The sequence below is a fragment of the Oryzias latipes genome, chromosome 19 (genome assembly GCF_053564925.1).
Source record: "Oryzias latipes strain Hd-rR chromosome 19, Olatipes_Hd-rR_3.1".
Classification (NCBI taxonomy): Eukaryota; Metazoa; Chordata; class Actinopteri; order Beloniformes; family Adrianichthyidae; genus Oryzias; species Oryzias latipes.
The window spans coordinates 11,123,981-11,140,127 of NC_136255.1; the positions used below are offsets into that span (position 1 = coordinate 11,123,981).

Here is a 16,147-nt window from a genome sequence, read left to right on the forward strand (position 1 = left end):
GCTAAACAGGCTCCCTAACAAAATCAAATAATAGGATAAGGATAATAGGATATGAAAAAAATTTGAATGAGGGGGTTACATCTCTGTTTGGCAAAGCCAGATTAATACCTGATTGGATTTTTTTACACAGTATAGGTTCAAGAATAAACCAAGAACCATGTAATAAGAAGCATTTCAAATGGAAGTTATTTACATTTTACCATCTGGTTATGGTTGTGCCTGCTTATAAGCTTCCTTTATTCACCTAATTTCTACTCAAATTAATAAAGCAATTTTTTTTTTGTGCGCCAACAATTTGCTATCATAAGACTTGGCATTATGAAACATAATCATGGCGATTATTGCTATTAATATTTTAAGTGTACTTTTCATATTTATTATCTATCTGCTGTATTTGAATAAAGTTTTAGGCCAAATCCGAAAGATTCTTCTCCTACCCCTCCCGCTTCTCCTTACCCCTTTATTTATCCCTCCAAGCAGAGAGTTATGGGAAAATAGCGTCTTCAAATAGGAACATTACTACCACTCGATAACATCATCAATAATCGCCATCACTTACAATAAAGTCATTACTTACTTTTAAATGTAGAAATCTGTGCTTCAGAGCACACCCACATGAAGAAATGCTTCTCTCTTCCGTGGCACAGCATGATATAGCCAGCATAGCCAGCCTTAAGTCCCAACAGCTTTCCATTAAAAAAAGAAGTTCGGATACCACTACAGCTCCAAATGCCCCTACAATTGGAGCAAGAAGGATAAGCCAAAGAGGTAGGGGATGAATTTTTATTCGGCCTTATTCTATTCTAGTCTAGTCTACGCTAGTCTAGTCTAGTCTAGTCTAGTCTAGTCTAGTCTAGTCTAGTCCAGTCTAGTCCAGTCTAGTCTGATATTTTTATGTTGCAGGTTTGCTCATTTGCCCAAAAAAGCAAACTACAAAAAACATGTGTGGTTTATTCAGGGGTAACTGCTAAATGTGTTTACAGATTAAAAAAAACTTGGTATATAATAATAAACATAAAGGTATTTAATTAGTTTCATAAGTTTTGGGTTCTAGGAAACTGAAGAACTGGAGTTGGTGAAATGTACAGTTTTTGTGTAAAAAATTGTTTTTTTGCCAATCAACTGCTTTCCCATCAGGTCTGAAGATATTTAATTAAAAAATTCTAATTTGAATCCTGTTTTTAAACCAGAAACAAACACGCCCCACTTAATTTAGTGAATAGACAACCAAGTATCATTTGCATGAGCGCTGGCCCTTAGCTCGTAAGATCCCACTCTAATTAAGGGATTGCTTTGTAAATCAATAGAGGTTCTACACTGTAGCACAACATCAGCACCACAACATTCTGCTGACTGGTCATGGATTCCACTTCCCCCCAGACGCTGAGCTGTGGATTGCCCTATAGCAATCCAACATGATTTAGAATGAGAGGGGAAAGAGGTCAAAGTCTCCTTCCTCTAGGGACTATTACAAACCTAATAACACGTTTAGAACAACCATTGCTCAAAAGTTTACGTTTTTCTGCTAGGGAAAATATGTATTTTGTTCAACTTTTTATACAACCATTTAAAAGGTGTAACGATCGATTTTAACGATTTGATTCATATCATAATTTGAAGTTGCCAATTTAAATTCAATATGGACCGAAAATTGATCCTGTACATCTGTAGCTAATAATTCTAAACAGCCTGAGGCCTCAACAGGGGTGACATTACTGCTGCTGCAACTACAGCGGGATGAGTGCAAGAAGTATCCCAGTCAGGGTTGTGTAAAATTGAATGCCATTTAAGAGGCAATTATAGACGGATTTGTAGTGTGGCCGTTGTATTTTACCAAAAGCTTTAAACAGCATGCGACTCATTTAAAACTTCTGTGTTTTTGTAAAATCCAAAGTATCTCCACACATTGTACTGTGATAATGGTTTGACCATTTTTAGTTTGCCATTTTCTTCTCTGCCATCCCCCATGGTCATGGCCATGCCCATGGCCGTGGTAAATGACAATATGACATCAAATACAGGTAGAGTTTTCATTTAAAACCTTCATATTATTACAAATAAATCGACTGTGCTGCAATCCATGTGCTATTTTTCCAATATTGTTCTAAATGATCATTTTAAATTTATAATGGTATATAGGTTGATTAGTTTAATAACTTGCCTTAAACAGATTGATCTGGTTAGATCGTTGGAAATTAGATCGTTATATCGAGAATTTGTTGTTGCACCACAAATTTATTCTAATATAAAAACCAATTTTCAAAACATAGCAAAAATTTAAATCAATACTAGTATAATTACTGTATACAATATTTTGTAACAATTAAAAAATTGTTCTTCAAACTGTCTCTTCATTGCACCTATATGCGCTTGATGCATTGATCACTGTGAGGAGAAATTAAGATATAGCCACAGTCTCTACTAATTTATAAGTGTCTAACTATCCAACTAAAAACCTTTAGGTCATCAGTTGGTTTTAATGTAGATGAAAATAAAGTTTTCAATTGTTGTAGCCATCACGGACAGACTAAAAGTGAATGAACTGGGACTTTTTTCGAAAATTGGACCAAAGTACCCAGAGGACGTGGAGCTTAATAGCAAATTGTCACCCAAAAGACTATGTCTCCTACTGGTAACTTTGAGGATATAACGCAAAATAAAATTACCAATTTCTTAAACCCAACTTTAATACAGTGTTCCCTTGTTATCGTGGGTGATATCTTCCATAAATAACCCGCGATATGTTAAATTTGCAAAGTAGAATTACTTTGCAACTTACTTTTCTGTTCTCCTTCAGTCTTGCTGCAGATTCGCCTTCATCTCACAGCCCCCCCCCCCCCCCCCCCCCTTCTGGTCTCCCCAACGATCCAGGCGAGGTGCCGGTTCATCTTAAACACGTCTATCGTTGCATTTTCCCCACGTGTTTTAAATGTGTCTAAGGCTAATCTTGTTGTTGTTCGAACGTTTTTAAAGTTCAAGCCCCGTTAGCTGTCACGCACGAACGTGGGGGACATTTATTCTCCTCAGCTGACCCGACTCCCGCGGGAGTGGTGAGCTGCCCTAACAGCCGTGCATAAACCGTTTGATGCGCCGCCGAAATCGTAACCAAAACCTAAACCGTCCTCCGGATCTGTGTGACCCAGAGAAAAGTTCAGCACGGACTGCATGTATTTATAAAATTATGAGCGAATAGATACGTTCTAGAAAGGAAAGTAAGGAACTCCTTGATGTGGTCTGGGGAGGGAGGGGGCTGTCAGGTCTCCTGCTTCCAAGCCCGGCTATTGTCCCGCCCCCAAGAGTCATATACCCCACTGTGATTGGTTGGTCAGCTCCGCGCACGACAATGAAAAAGTGTCATTCATTAAAACTGGTGGGCTGCAGTAACATTAAACCTTCATATAAAGGCGGGGACCGCAAAATATCATCTTGGGGGCCGCAAATAGCCTGTGGGCCGCGAGTTTGAGACCCCTGCTGTACACTCTGGCACTGGTACACTATCCGCAGGTCAAGAACAGATCAATGGTTCGCTTACTCATAGCTCAGACGCACATATCAGGTTGTGATGATATTTGTCTCCGTTTCCCTCCCACAGATGTTCTACGCGCGCTCGATTATCTCTAAGCCCCTCCCCCTCTACGCATTTTAGCCATTTACAGTGGCTTTCCCTATTCTTCTCACACGCAGTGGCCACCTCACAGACGGGCATCACGCCAGTGTGTGCTCGCGTTTGATGAGTATGTGCGCGAGTGTGTGTGTCTCCATGCGTGCGTGTGCGCTCGCGTCTCATTGATTATTTCATTGATCATTGACGTGCCCCTTCCACGTTTAATGTATAAAAAAATACGTAGGGTGGGGGAGGCAAATTTACTGGTCGCACATGTGCGACTGGATGTAAAATTTAGTCGCACACTCTCATATTTTGGTCGCAAAATGCGACCAAAGTTATTGTGAGTTATTGTGTTGTGAGTTAATTTGTTGTGTTGTGAGTTATTGTGTTGTGTTGTGAGTACATGTGTTGTGTTGTGAGTTATTGTGTCGCGTGGTAAGTTAATGTGTTGTGTTGTGAGTTATTGTGTTGTGTTGTGAGTTAATGTGTTGTGTTGTGAGTTATTGTGTTGTGAGTTATTGTGTTGTGAGTTATTGTGTTGTGAGTTAATGTGTTGTGTTGTGAGTTATTGTGTTGTGAGTTATTGTGTTGTGTTGTGAGTTAATGTGTTTTGTTGTGAGTTATTGTGTTGTGAGTTAATGTGTTGTGTTGTGAGTTATTGTGTTGTGTGGTAAGTTAATGTGTTGTGAGTTAATCTGTCGTGTGGTAAGTTAATGTGTTGTGAGTTAATGTGTCGCGTGGTAAGTTAATGTGTTGTGAGTTAATGTGTTGTGTGGTAAGTTAATGTGTTGTGTTGTGACCCTTCTGGGCCACCGTAGTTACTAGGGGTCAGTATCATAAATTTAATTACATAACTGGAAATTAAACATTTTAATTTGCTTTTTTATTTTTAGGGCCTTTATCTGCCATTTGCCAAGTGGCATTAAGGTTACGTTTCCTTAAAGTTTATTTTGTAATCTACTTCTCCTCTGACCTTCCTTAGTGATACTTTAACTTTAAAATATTTCAGGTAGTTTTAGTCTCTGCCAAATAATCCATAATTCATAAAGCTCTTTATTCAGTTAGGCTTTTTGTTTCTGTGCCAGGAGAGAGCTAAGGCACAGACATTTTTGCAATCATTGTTCTGAAGGTAAAATTACAGGAAGCACTATGCTGAATTTTATAAAACTAAGTTGACAAGAAAAAAATAAGAACCCATTACATTCTGGCAGTGATTCAAAATGTGTGTTTTAAAAAAAGGGCCCTCTGTTGAGATTTGGTGCTTCAGTTCCCTTCCCTTGTCTTAAAGTCCCCTTCCAATGAAAATCACGTTTATATAGTTAAGCGAGACAAGAGTCAGAGATAAGGCAGTACATTAGTCAGATTTTATTAACTGTGTTCACATTAACTCTGGAACTAGTTTGTGACACACATCAGAAACATTAACCACGTTAGAAGTGTTAGTGCATTTACAATAACTGTAAAAAACTGATTGATAATGCTAAAACAAATGTTACTGTGACTATACTAACTCCCAACCTTGTTAGTAAACAAAACTCAGTCCGACACCCTACACATTAGCGTATTTAAAAATACATCCAACCAAACATTTTGACAGAACGGCATGTACTTCTCAAAACTGCTACAACATCGGCAAGGACAACAATAATTTTTCCATATGTAAGGCGCTTTAGATTGTAAGCCATACTGACGTATTTTGAAAAGAATAGGGCTTTTAAGTGTGCCTCATAGTGCAGAACACTTGGTAATTATAATCATTTGAATTTTGTGGGAACAAAAACGTGATGAATAACTTAATATGAAATAAAGCATGCTTTATAAATACAGTTGTAATTGCTTTAGCTTGATGCTAATAAAATTCTTTTACGTATTATTATTTTCAAAAGGGTCATGATACCTAACTATATTTATGGAGACAAATGCTCTGTGATGATAATACAAAGCATAATATATATGGAAAAAACTTAGTTTAGATTGGGGTTAAAGTTTGGCATGAATGGATGATGGTTCAGAGTATTGTCAATTTTGATCGGGATCTGTCACAGCAGTCCACCAGCGAGGATGGCTATGCAGGCTTGTCTGTTTATCGTGCTCTAACCCCCCAAGTCCCAGAAGCAGCAGTGTGGCAGAACAATTACAACAGCAGAAGTGTCATACAGGAGGGAGAAAGGAGTTAATGATGAAACAATATGGGGGTGAGGTTCGTTTAAGGAGGCCACAATGATGTTGGGGAGAAGATGAGACCACAGATGAAAGAAAAAAGAGAAACATTTAGCAACGAGTTAATTCCCAAAATAAAAAACCGAGAAACGTGTGCTTCTGTTCTCTCCCATTGCAGTCCTGAACTGGAAAAAAAACCCAAAAGAAATATTTTTTATTCTGAGGATTGCCTCATATTACTTTTATTGTGAGATATGATTAAATATTTTTGGAATGTTTATCTACAGTAGGGCAAAGAAATATTAAGTCAGCCACCAATTGTGCAAAGTATCCCACTCAAAAAGATCTATCAATATTCCAATGTTCTTTGATAAATGTTTTACAAAGCATCAGAAATGTTTCAGAAGGGTTTTTGATAAGATGAATTGGTGACGAACATTCTCCGGTTGCAGGGATGGGGGTTGGTTCTCCGTATTTGCGGATTCTGAGTATCGCAGGTAGGGGTGGGACGATAACCGCATCACTGCATCACCGCCCGTTTTTTATTTTTGAAAGTTTTTTTTTTTGAAAGTTCTGCATATGGTGCATTATTGGAACTATAATAAACACATTAAACACATTCATCTTTGCTAGTCCTGTGTTAAGACTTCAAGGGTTTCTGGGGGAAACCTTTTATTACTGTTCTCCTCCACTCCCTGCACCGCGCCTCTCACCTCTTCCGCTGCGCGGGGCTCTCACTCCCTCTTCTCCCACACACACTTGTGTACAAGTTTCCGTCTCGCGAGGAAATACGGAAAATTTACTGCGTTCTAATTATAGTATAATTTCCATTGTATTCATTTCCATTACAAGCTGCGTTCGTTATTGAGTGCGCGACACAGCCGCCTGCCGGAAAATTTTGAGTTGGGGGGGTATTACTGTTCTCATTCACGCTGTAACACCAAACATGAACACGCACTGTTAGATTTCGATGAATATCACTACATGTTTTGTTTGGGAACGTGTCTGTATAAACAAAGGTGGAGCCTCCTTCATGGGTGTCAGGCTTCATGGCTACCGGAAAGGTGACAAAGTGTCTGCAGTCTCATTTATTACTGGGCAATATATAATATTCTGAGAAGATGTCTGCACCAGAGAGCATAGGGGAAGGCTCGCTTGCAGCTTGAGAGCGGTCCGCTGCAGAAGAATCAACACGCACCCCCAATTCACTTGTGTGCGCTCCTATTCACAGGTTCTCTAGTCCCTAACTATTAGGGCGGAATAGTTTAATAAAACAAAATAAGCATATTTTACTTGTTAAGTAAATAAGATATCTTACGTATTTCAGTTGTTTAAATTATTTCATAACAATAATATTGTGCATTTTTTTATTTATCTTTTTTTAAATGTTATAAATTCTTATTTTTTCACATTGTATCATTTAAAAAATAATATGAGTGGGCTACCCTCCTAAAACACTTTTATTTTTTCAGTTATTCTTGTGGATTGTAACTTTTGTACATATTTATGTTCATTGGTGATTTCTAGCAGATAAAACAAAATGACATTACCAGACTTTTGTCCTTAAAAAATAAAGTTTTCTGAAAACAAATAAAGATTTTGGCGCTAATAATCCACAAATTTGGTTGAGAGACCTAATTAACAGAGAGCACCATAAAGGATCAAAACACAAGTCATAAAAGTGTAATTGACCTGACTTATCTGATAATCCACACTATTCTTTAAACACCCTTCAAAATTTAAAGTTGTTAAAATACATTAATGTTTGAATTTACAGTATTCTGAATGAAAGATAAAGGAAACTATGAATATATGAAATTAGTCAGCCAGAATAGCCTTTTTTTGTCTTCAGTGATTCACAATTGATGCAGGTTTTTTGGTGTAAAATCAAAGACTCCAACATTCTTTCATGTTTTATAACACTCATAGTAAGTCAAAGTCAAACCTATTTAAACCAAAAGCAATAAGAAGAAAAGGAAAAATAGCCAGCCAAGCAGGCAATCACTTCCACATTTAGGAGGGACCTCTTAATGAAAGAGCAAATCAGCTAACCAGCTGGAAAACCTGACCGGATGGTTCTACTACTTGTTCAGGCTGCTTCAATAAAGCATACTGGTTTGAGTCATGCTGCAGTGAGAATGTTTTTGATGGTGGTCTGAGTCTGTGCATATTGTTCTAGTACCTAGTTTCTAGTTTCCGGCAGAACATCCTGTACTCAGCTCTAGCTGATGGCTCCTTAAACCTCAAACGCAGACCATAGTTTCAGCTTAATGAATGTTGTCTGACATGGACAAAGGGAGTCCAGCCAGATATATTGGAGACACAGAGAAAATGAGATGAGAACTGAGGTGATCCAAGAAGAAAGAGCAGAAATTTTTTTCATTTCCTTGTGCCAAGAACAGACAGTGATATAGATTTACCTTGAGGGAAGCCAAAGATAGATGATACCTTCTTTACAGTGTTACTAAACAAACACGTCAAACTGCTGATGTCACCTTAATCACAGGTGGAGCAACATGTCCTCTGAACTAGTTGCTTCGCACACGACAACGGATTAGACCAAGGTCAAATGCTGATTTAATGTCAAAAGCTTTCCTCTTTAGCTCTAAGATATTTGACAAACAGAATACAACCAACTGCAGTCCTGCATGACAGAAATTCTAAATAAAAAAGGAGGTGAGTCTATACTTTCTGGCCATTCCCCTAAAGACTGCAGAGCTGATTGCTAGACATTTAAGCTCACTCACTCACAGCATGTCCCGCAACTGCATGTCATAAGGGTTAAAACATTCCTGCGTCTGTGTGGGAGGTCCCTCTGCGCTTATCTGTCCATTAGCTCAACCCATCCGCCTGTAAGTAGTCAGGAAGAGAGCAGACACCGGCTAAAAGGTGTGGCATTCCTTTATCCAAGCTGCCGATCCATTACAAGGCAGATATAGGCAGACATGGAGCCAAGTTTCAGGCAATGTCCGTCTGAAGGAAACACTCAGGTGGTATAAAAGTGAGATGTCCCCAAAGAACTTGCAGAACCCTTCAAATGTGATAATACCTCGTCTTCCACTTCTTTCCCTACATTTGGCCACTAAAAGCAAAGATATCAAGAAGATAAAGGAAACAACAAAGTGATTCATTGCGTCCTTGTCGCAAGGACATACAGTGAGGTTTACGGCTGGTAAGGCACTGTCGTTATCAGTCAGATTTACAAACAAAGGAACCCTACAAAGTATCTTATTCACCATTTGATTGGCAACAGTAAAAGTGTGTTGTTTAGTATTTCATTTCAATATTTTTGTCCGTTAAACTATAGCATTGAAAGAAAAGTCACCAAAATTGTTATTTTTGACTCATAAATGAAGTCCTTGCGCAGCTCCTTCTGAAGAAACACTTTATTTTTGTACTTTATCTTTCTTCAGATTGAAAAGTCTCTTTGAGTGCATGGAGATCATTGCCAGTGACGTGTCTCCACAAATTTCTGAGTTTAAATGCGTAATCCTCCGTTTAGAAAATATTGCTAACAATATTAAAGAATAACTGAACGGCTGCACTTGACTTGCTACCACTATTATTATGCAGTGTCACATTCTCAGGTCTCAGGTTCACAGGCGCCCTCTGCCTTCAGGCAGGTGTACTGTGTGCTCACCTAGTGTACTTCTAATGCGCATTTTTAGAAAATGAAAAGGATTAAATGGGTCACAAACTGGCACAAGTACAGTGCATGTATCAGCTGCAGTTCCAGTCAGTGGTTGCGGCACAGGCTGGGTTTAGGGGCGGCACGAGCGGCTGGTGCCTCACCTGCGGCTTTCTCGTGTATTTGAACAGGAAATTAATGTATTCACTACTTTCTTACCAAAGAAACAAAATAAAAAATCCACACAGAAAAAAGTAACCATTAAAAAGACATGTCACTACGGGTATCTTACGATGTCTAAGTTCCTAATGTCAACTAGCAATGGGGGTGCACCTATCACGTGAGCAGTCCCTATCAGAACCCGTGCACAGATTTCGGGGAGATTGAAATTATTGAAAAATCTGTACCAGGTGCCTATGTATCACCTACCTCACCTTTACTTACCCGTGGACATCGTTCAAGTGTTTGGTTTGATCTGTTTCTCACAGCATGCCAGAAGAAAAAAATGTGGATGAATATTTTCAATCTACAGGCTCTTTAAGTGCTCTACTAGTTGTCTAAATTTTTGTGTGGGTCACCAGCGTGTCCTGCAAAGGTTTGCCCATTTTTTGCCCCATATCCACTCATAAGGGCAGTTATGACAAATACCTTAATTAAGGAAGTCCCCTCTCCATCTGGTTTAACTTTCATGGGAACGAAGTGTCCACAATGACTTGTGGACACAGGTGGCTAACCCAGAACTAAGGATCCCCTCAGGCTGCCAAACGTCTGCGCGCACACAGAAGTGACTGACCCTACTGTAGATTAACAAAAGAACACATACAAACCCAGGTCAACGAGCTGATCCCAGAGTAGCTGCCCTTTACACATCCCCTTCAGTGGGACGGCTGTCAATCCGAACTCCAATCTATTAATTACATTTCTGCAAGTCAAAGATCAAAGTCTGAACTTTGTCCTTGTGCTAAGGCATCTGTGCACACGACTCATCATTAACCGCAGGGTGTGCCTGCTGCAGAATCCAAAATGAAATAAACAATTTTATATTTATTTTTTTGGGAAAAAAAATAATCCCTTCCAGCATGTAAAGGTGTGCGCACAGCATTTATTTAAACTACAAACAGTAAACTGCTGTGAAGTGTTTTCCCCAGGCACATGTTGCCAAAAATACCACCCTGCTCTTCAGAGCTGCTACATTTTCATTTCTCCCTGCTTGCCCCCCCCCCCACACACACACACTATTCCCACTGGGATCTCCCCTCTTATCCCACTGGGTATTATGCACGCGTGTTCAAAGAGAAGGCTGCACCATGACAAAAGAGAAGCTTCACCAGAAAGACATCGCTTCAGAATACACCCCCCATGGTTGGAGTCAGGTCTCGGCTACTGACATGTTTTTCCTCCCATTTCCAAACTCCATACCTTTTTCTTCACTTCACGAGAACGCTTCCTCGCCTTCTTCTTCTCCTTCTCCTCCTCGGCAGCATTGAGGTTCTCGTCAGCCCTTTTCTTCAGCTGCGATGCAGCGTGCGCCATGCTGCTGCTCCAATAATTAATCCACTCAGGTGGGATTGAAGGGATGAATCGAGAAAGTATTCACTTCACTTGGTTTTGTTCCTCCTTTTATTCTGTTCTGGTTGAAGATGCCCTTACAGGTGTGTAAGGAACGAAGGATCCTCTTCCTTTAGTTTGTGTTCTTGTACCCTCCTCAGCAGGTTTTCACAGTGTGCAGATAAAAGCCAAATAGGGCGGCACAGAGGTCCTCGTTTTCACGCCCTTAAAAATTCCCTAAAACATCTTACAATGTATGATCCATTCAGCTGAAACGATCCTCTTCACGCACAGTTATGTATATAAAAATAAGAGCTCAGTTACAGGTGCATTAATGAGGCCACTATACCAGAAGACACCCAACTGTCTGAGTAAACAGTCTGGTCCTGCTGCCTGCTTGGCTGCTTCCTGGAGTCTGCCGCCAGCACCTGAGCAACGAGCCATCTTCTACACGCGCCATCTCAGCAAAATGACAGTGGAAAGGAGGTTAAGACAGGAGAAGGAGGAGGAAAAGGGAGCAAAAGGAGGGGGTAGAGGCAGTGAGCAGCTGGGACAGCGGGAATAAAAAGGGGAGGGAGTCAAAAAGGAATGAATACCACTCCTTTGTACCAGCTGGCTATGACTAAGAGAGACGAGGAGGAGGGAAAAAAAGGGAGGATGGGATTTCACACCGGGTTCATGAAGGATGAACACACAATGGGGTCTGGTAAATCACGGCGCACGCGCTTTACAGGGCTGCCATGATGCTCCTGCTATGGAACTTCACAGCTCGCTGTGCTCCTCCCTGCCTCCCTACTGTTTTTGTCTCATCCGCACAGCCAAAAACAAACGCAGGTTTCAAAACACCAGCAGGACAAAAGATAGTCAAATTTAACACAAAAAAATAATAATCATAGAAATTATTAGAAAAGAAATAGATATATGTGTTGAAGAATATTGTACAAAAACTAGTTTTTTAAGTGATGTGTTTTTCTGCAACAAAGCAAAATGTGTATTTGGGCTAACATTAGATTACTGTTCTGACTTTATCATAAATTTATATTTTAAATGTAAACTACAGTGGCCCTGAAGTGCCCTTAATACCAAAAAAATCAACACAAAAACATTTTAAACATCACAAAAGTTAAAAAAGCAAAACTAAAACTAAAACACATTACATCTCAGTAATCAAAACTTTTCAGAAACCAAAACACAATTCCAAAAATCAAAGCAAATAAAAATGCAATATTTTGAAGAAAACAAAAGTAGTTTCCAGAAATCAAAATAAAATGTTGAAAAATGTAACACAATGAGAAACAAGAAAAGGTGGCTACTATGGAACATCGCTGATTGGATGATGTTTCACTTTTGACAATTGCATTTTTTCAAATGGGTCTTTAATGTCCCCATACTAATATAAGTTTTATGATTAGAACAGAGCATATCCAGTATTGCTTGATTCCAAATAACTTTCAGTTGAAATGACGGAAAAAAGTCATTTAATGTTTTGGAATCGTGGTCGGTGTCTGAACTTATAATTGATTTTTTTAAATGCAATAATTTTTTTTAAATTATTTGTATCACTTTTTATTTTGTCAGTGTAATCTTTAATGTGTTTTCCAGTTGCTTAATTTGTTGATACACTTTAGGGCCGATGTAGTAAACAATGAAATAAACTGCACTGCTGCCTGACACAAGTAGACTTCAGTGGTGTTCCCTTGCTTTCGCAGTTCAACTTTTGCTGATTTTTTCCATCAATTTCTCTTTTTTCAATGCACTGTGATCGACGTCCAGATTAGGTCTTGACCTTGTCAATCATTGTACTTTATGCCGTGTCTCCTGTACTGAATGCATTCACTTTATTAATACATTACATAAGTCTTTGGTTTTTTATTCCATAATGTTTTAATTTGTCTATCAAAGTTTGAACTTTGAGTTTAAACTGGAGAGATAAGTCTGAAATGTTTATGGCTGTCTGAGAAAAGTAGATAGTGTGCAGGAATTCACAGCCTTAAAACATTTAGGATTTTTGTGAAAAATAAAGATGATACTACTACTACTACTTTATAGATTTCACCTTTTGTGGGTTATATTTAGAATGTTACGGAGCCCGGGACCTGACATTGGTAAAATAATCAATATTCCGTTCCCACGAAATAATTAATTTGTGCGAACGAAATAATTATTCATGTGATAAGTCATTCACAAACATGTGATGTTAGCAATACTTGGAGTTTTAGCAGTTACTTTCACATTTTTGTCTGTGTGTGTCTCATTAGATTGCATTCATTACTTTGCATGGAAGACACAGGGGATTGTTTAGACAACAGATTTATTTATCTTAAAAAACTCTACAAAAGCATCGGTAATCATGTCTCCATGTCTGCATTCATTCACATCCCGGTACGGTCTCTGTCCTCCCGCAAAAGCCGCTTTCCGCCGTTACTTCCGTGTCTCAGTGACCCACATTCGTTTAAAAGGGGAAAAATAAAAACAAGAATGATCTATTTATTATTGTCTTAATGAAAATAAGAAAAATACGATTTAGAGTGCCTAAGCTAACTGCTTCTCCATACTACAGCAATTCTCCGGACATAGCTCAATCGAGGTTTGGACGACAACTAGGAGCTCCGGCCCGCCGGATGTAACTCTCGTAAGATAAACGAGGAACTTCTGTATCATGAAAATACTCTGCCATCGTTTACAGCCATCAACACACTTTTTAAGCAATTCGGTTTGTAAACATAAATAAAATAAAAGCATATAACTTCATAAATAATCAGAACTATGACAAATTTATAAAAAAGTTTTGCTTCACAATGGAACTACGACACTTCAAAAGAACATGACATTAGATCACATTTTCCCTATTTTGTGTTAAAAGTTCAGATTAAACCAGTGGAAGATTTTCAGAATCATCCAAATTGTTAACAATATGTCAATGAACATTAAAGCAAATAGCAGCAAAAGCTTGAATGGTTTTGACAAACCTTGAAACAAATATGAAGTGAAAAAATAAAAAGTGTGAAGTTTCATCCTGATGCAAATCTGATGCTGATAACAATCTAAACCCCTAATTACAGAAAAATAATAAGTCATCAGTCAGCTGTGGAGATTTTTGGACTAATTTTTCATTATCTTTCTGGAAAAGAAGCTTATCCTCTGGATGTGCCACTGGCCCTAGAGGCCTCCTGTCCGGCCTTAACACTGGGATTAACATGAAGTCATTTCTTTTAGCGTGGATTAGTGATTTGAAACTACCTGAACAAAAGAGAATTATGTTTAAATGTTTAAAGACTATGTCTGCAACATCTTGCGGCTCTTTGTAGTGACATTACCCCGGTTCCTCAGCGTCTTTCAGCTGCACTGTCAGCGTAAATACAGCATACTCTAAAATGTCAGGCTAGAGATGTGGGTCAACAGCAGCGATGCCAGTCCCTTTAGTCTTACATCATAGTGAGGTCTTTTTTAATACTTTGAGGTACTGATACATGCAGCTACATGCCACAAACCCATTAAACTCCAGATAACTAAGTTGGGATAGAGGATGTAAGGGAGGGGGGTGCATTATTGGCTCCCACAGGAAAGAAATATCAATTACTTAAACGATGAACATCGTGTGAACCTGAGAGGCAGAAACAGAAACAATCCACCCCTAATGCTTTTAAGTGAACTGATGTGTTGTTGAAAATTCATACCATAAGTATGCAATTTTCAAGATAATCACCAAACCTACAGCCAAACAGCAAAACAATGTTCTGAAACTGAAAACTCAAGTTTAATAGTGTTTTTTTGTCCCAAAAACAGTAAGAAAATAAAGTTTTAAATAAAACTGGTCTATAGTAAGGGTGACAAGCTCACAATTGTATTTTTATGAGTAACTTGTTTTAAATTAATAAAATTAGTTAAAATGACAATAGCATACTTATATCTCAAACTTTGATACATATATATTATGTGGAAGAAGAAAGAAGAAAGAAGAAATTTGAGAAAGATTTTTGATTAAAGAATAGTGTAGAAAATAATCTCCAATTTGACCTAATACCTTTACAGAAAAACATAAAACATACTGAATAAAGTGGTTTACGTGAATTAAATTATTTGATATTTTTTTCACCTAAAAGTAGCTGTTAACAATTAAACAAGAAAAAAAATCCAAAAAATGTGTTTGAAAAACTGATGTATTGGACTTTCATGTGGTTTCTGGCTCCCTCTAGTGGTTAAAGGAATAGATATTCAGCTTTTTTTCCCCCTTTCTTGTAAATTGCACGTTTCCTCTTTGAGCCTTCCTTTCCAATTAGTTATCCAATTAATTTGGATAAAATGTCACTTTAAGGTCCACAGCTATTTCTAAAGTATTATTCACATAAACATGGGAATTATGAAACATGTAGGTTGAGTCCTTTTGAATAATATCATTTTAAAAAAGTATCAGTGTGCCAAAACAACAACATTTTGCCAACAGTTAAATCTGGTGCTTCCTATAGAAAAAAAAATCCTTCAGTTACTTTAGATAATTCAAACTATATGTTTGCTTTCTAAATATCCCTTTCAAAATTACTAAAAAGCAAACAGGATTATTTAAACACCTTCAGTAACAATATATATGCACGGAAAATCTAAGGGTGTCACATTTGGTTTGCTTAAACTGAACCAGAGTTTGTTTTTCCCAATAATCTGGAACAAATATTGAGTCTGAATATACCCATTTGGAAACCTGGACCAGTACCAGCTATCTGAGCCATTTTTGGAAATGGTCGCGGTTCATTTCCACTTGGACTGAGCTTTGGTTCTGAGATTCCTCAGTCAGAATACAATCTGTTCCCAGAGCAGAACAACTGAACCAAAACAGCCACCGTAGCCGACGTAAACAGAGTAGGAATGTAGCAACAGTTGACAGCCGCGCACAAATATCAAGCAACGATTGTTGTGTCATCAAACAGAAGACAGGGTCCCGTTTACTTGTTCAAAAGTTTATTTTAACACAGCTGAAAACGCTTTTTACGTTCTTTTCAGATGAATTTAAGCTCATCAAGATAATTTTTAACGTGATACAAATTGCATCTCACACTGTTTTCTAGACAATCTATATGTCAAAAAAACACTTAGCAGTGTACCTTCATACCCGATGTCTCCTCATTTCTGCAGTTGCTAGCATTCTCTAAGTTAAAGCACATACGGCTAGTATCCTTGCCAGTAACCGCCTTGTAGCATGCTCTACCGTA

At 38.3% G+C, this 16,147-nt stretch overlaps 1 protein-coding gene across 37 annotated transcripts in view; it reads right to left on the reverse strand.

Moving 5' to 3' along the window:
* The window catches only part of LOC101172448 (ankyrin-3), a 228,478-nt gene that overhangs the window by 137,097 nt on the left and 75,234 nt on the right, over positions 1-16,147 (reverse strand). For 33 of the 37 annotated variants that reach the window (XM_078937002.1, XM_078937001.1, XM_078937000.1 and 30 more), the window contains exon 1: positions 10,815-11,594. The exons of the other annotated variants lie outside the window; for them this stretch is intronic. In XM_078937002.1, the coding sequence (XP_078793128.1) occupies positions 10,815-10,928 (114 nt within the window). In that variant the 5' untranslated portion in view covers positions 10,929-11,594. Of the gene's footprint in view, positions 1-10,814; positions 11,595-16,147 lie in introns of those variants that run through there. 37 annotated transcript variants of the gene reach the window in all.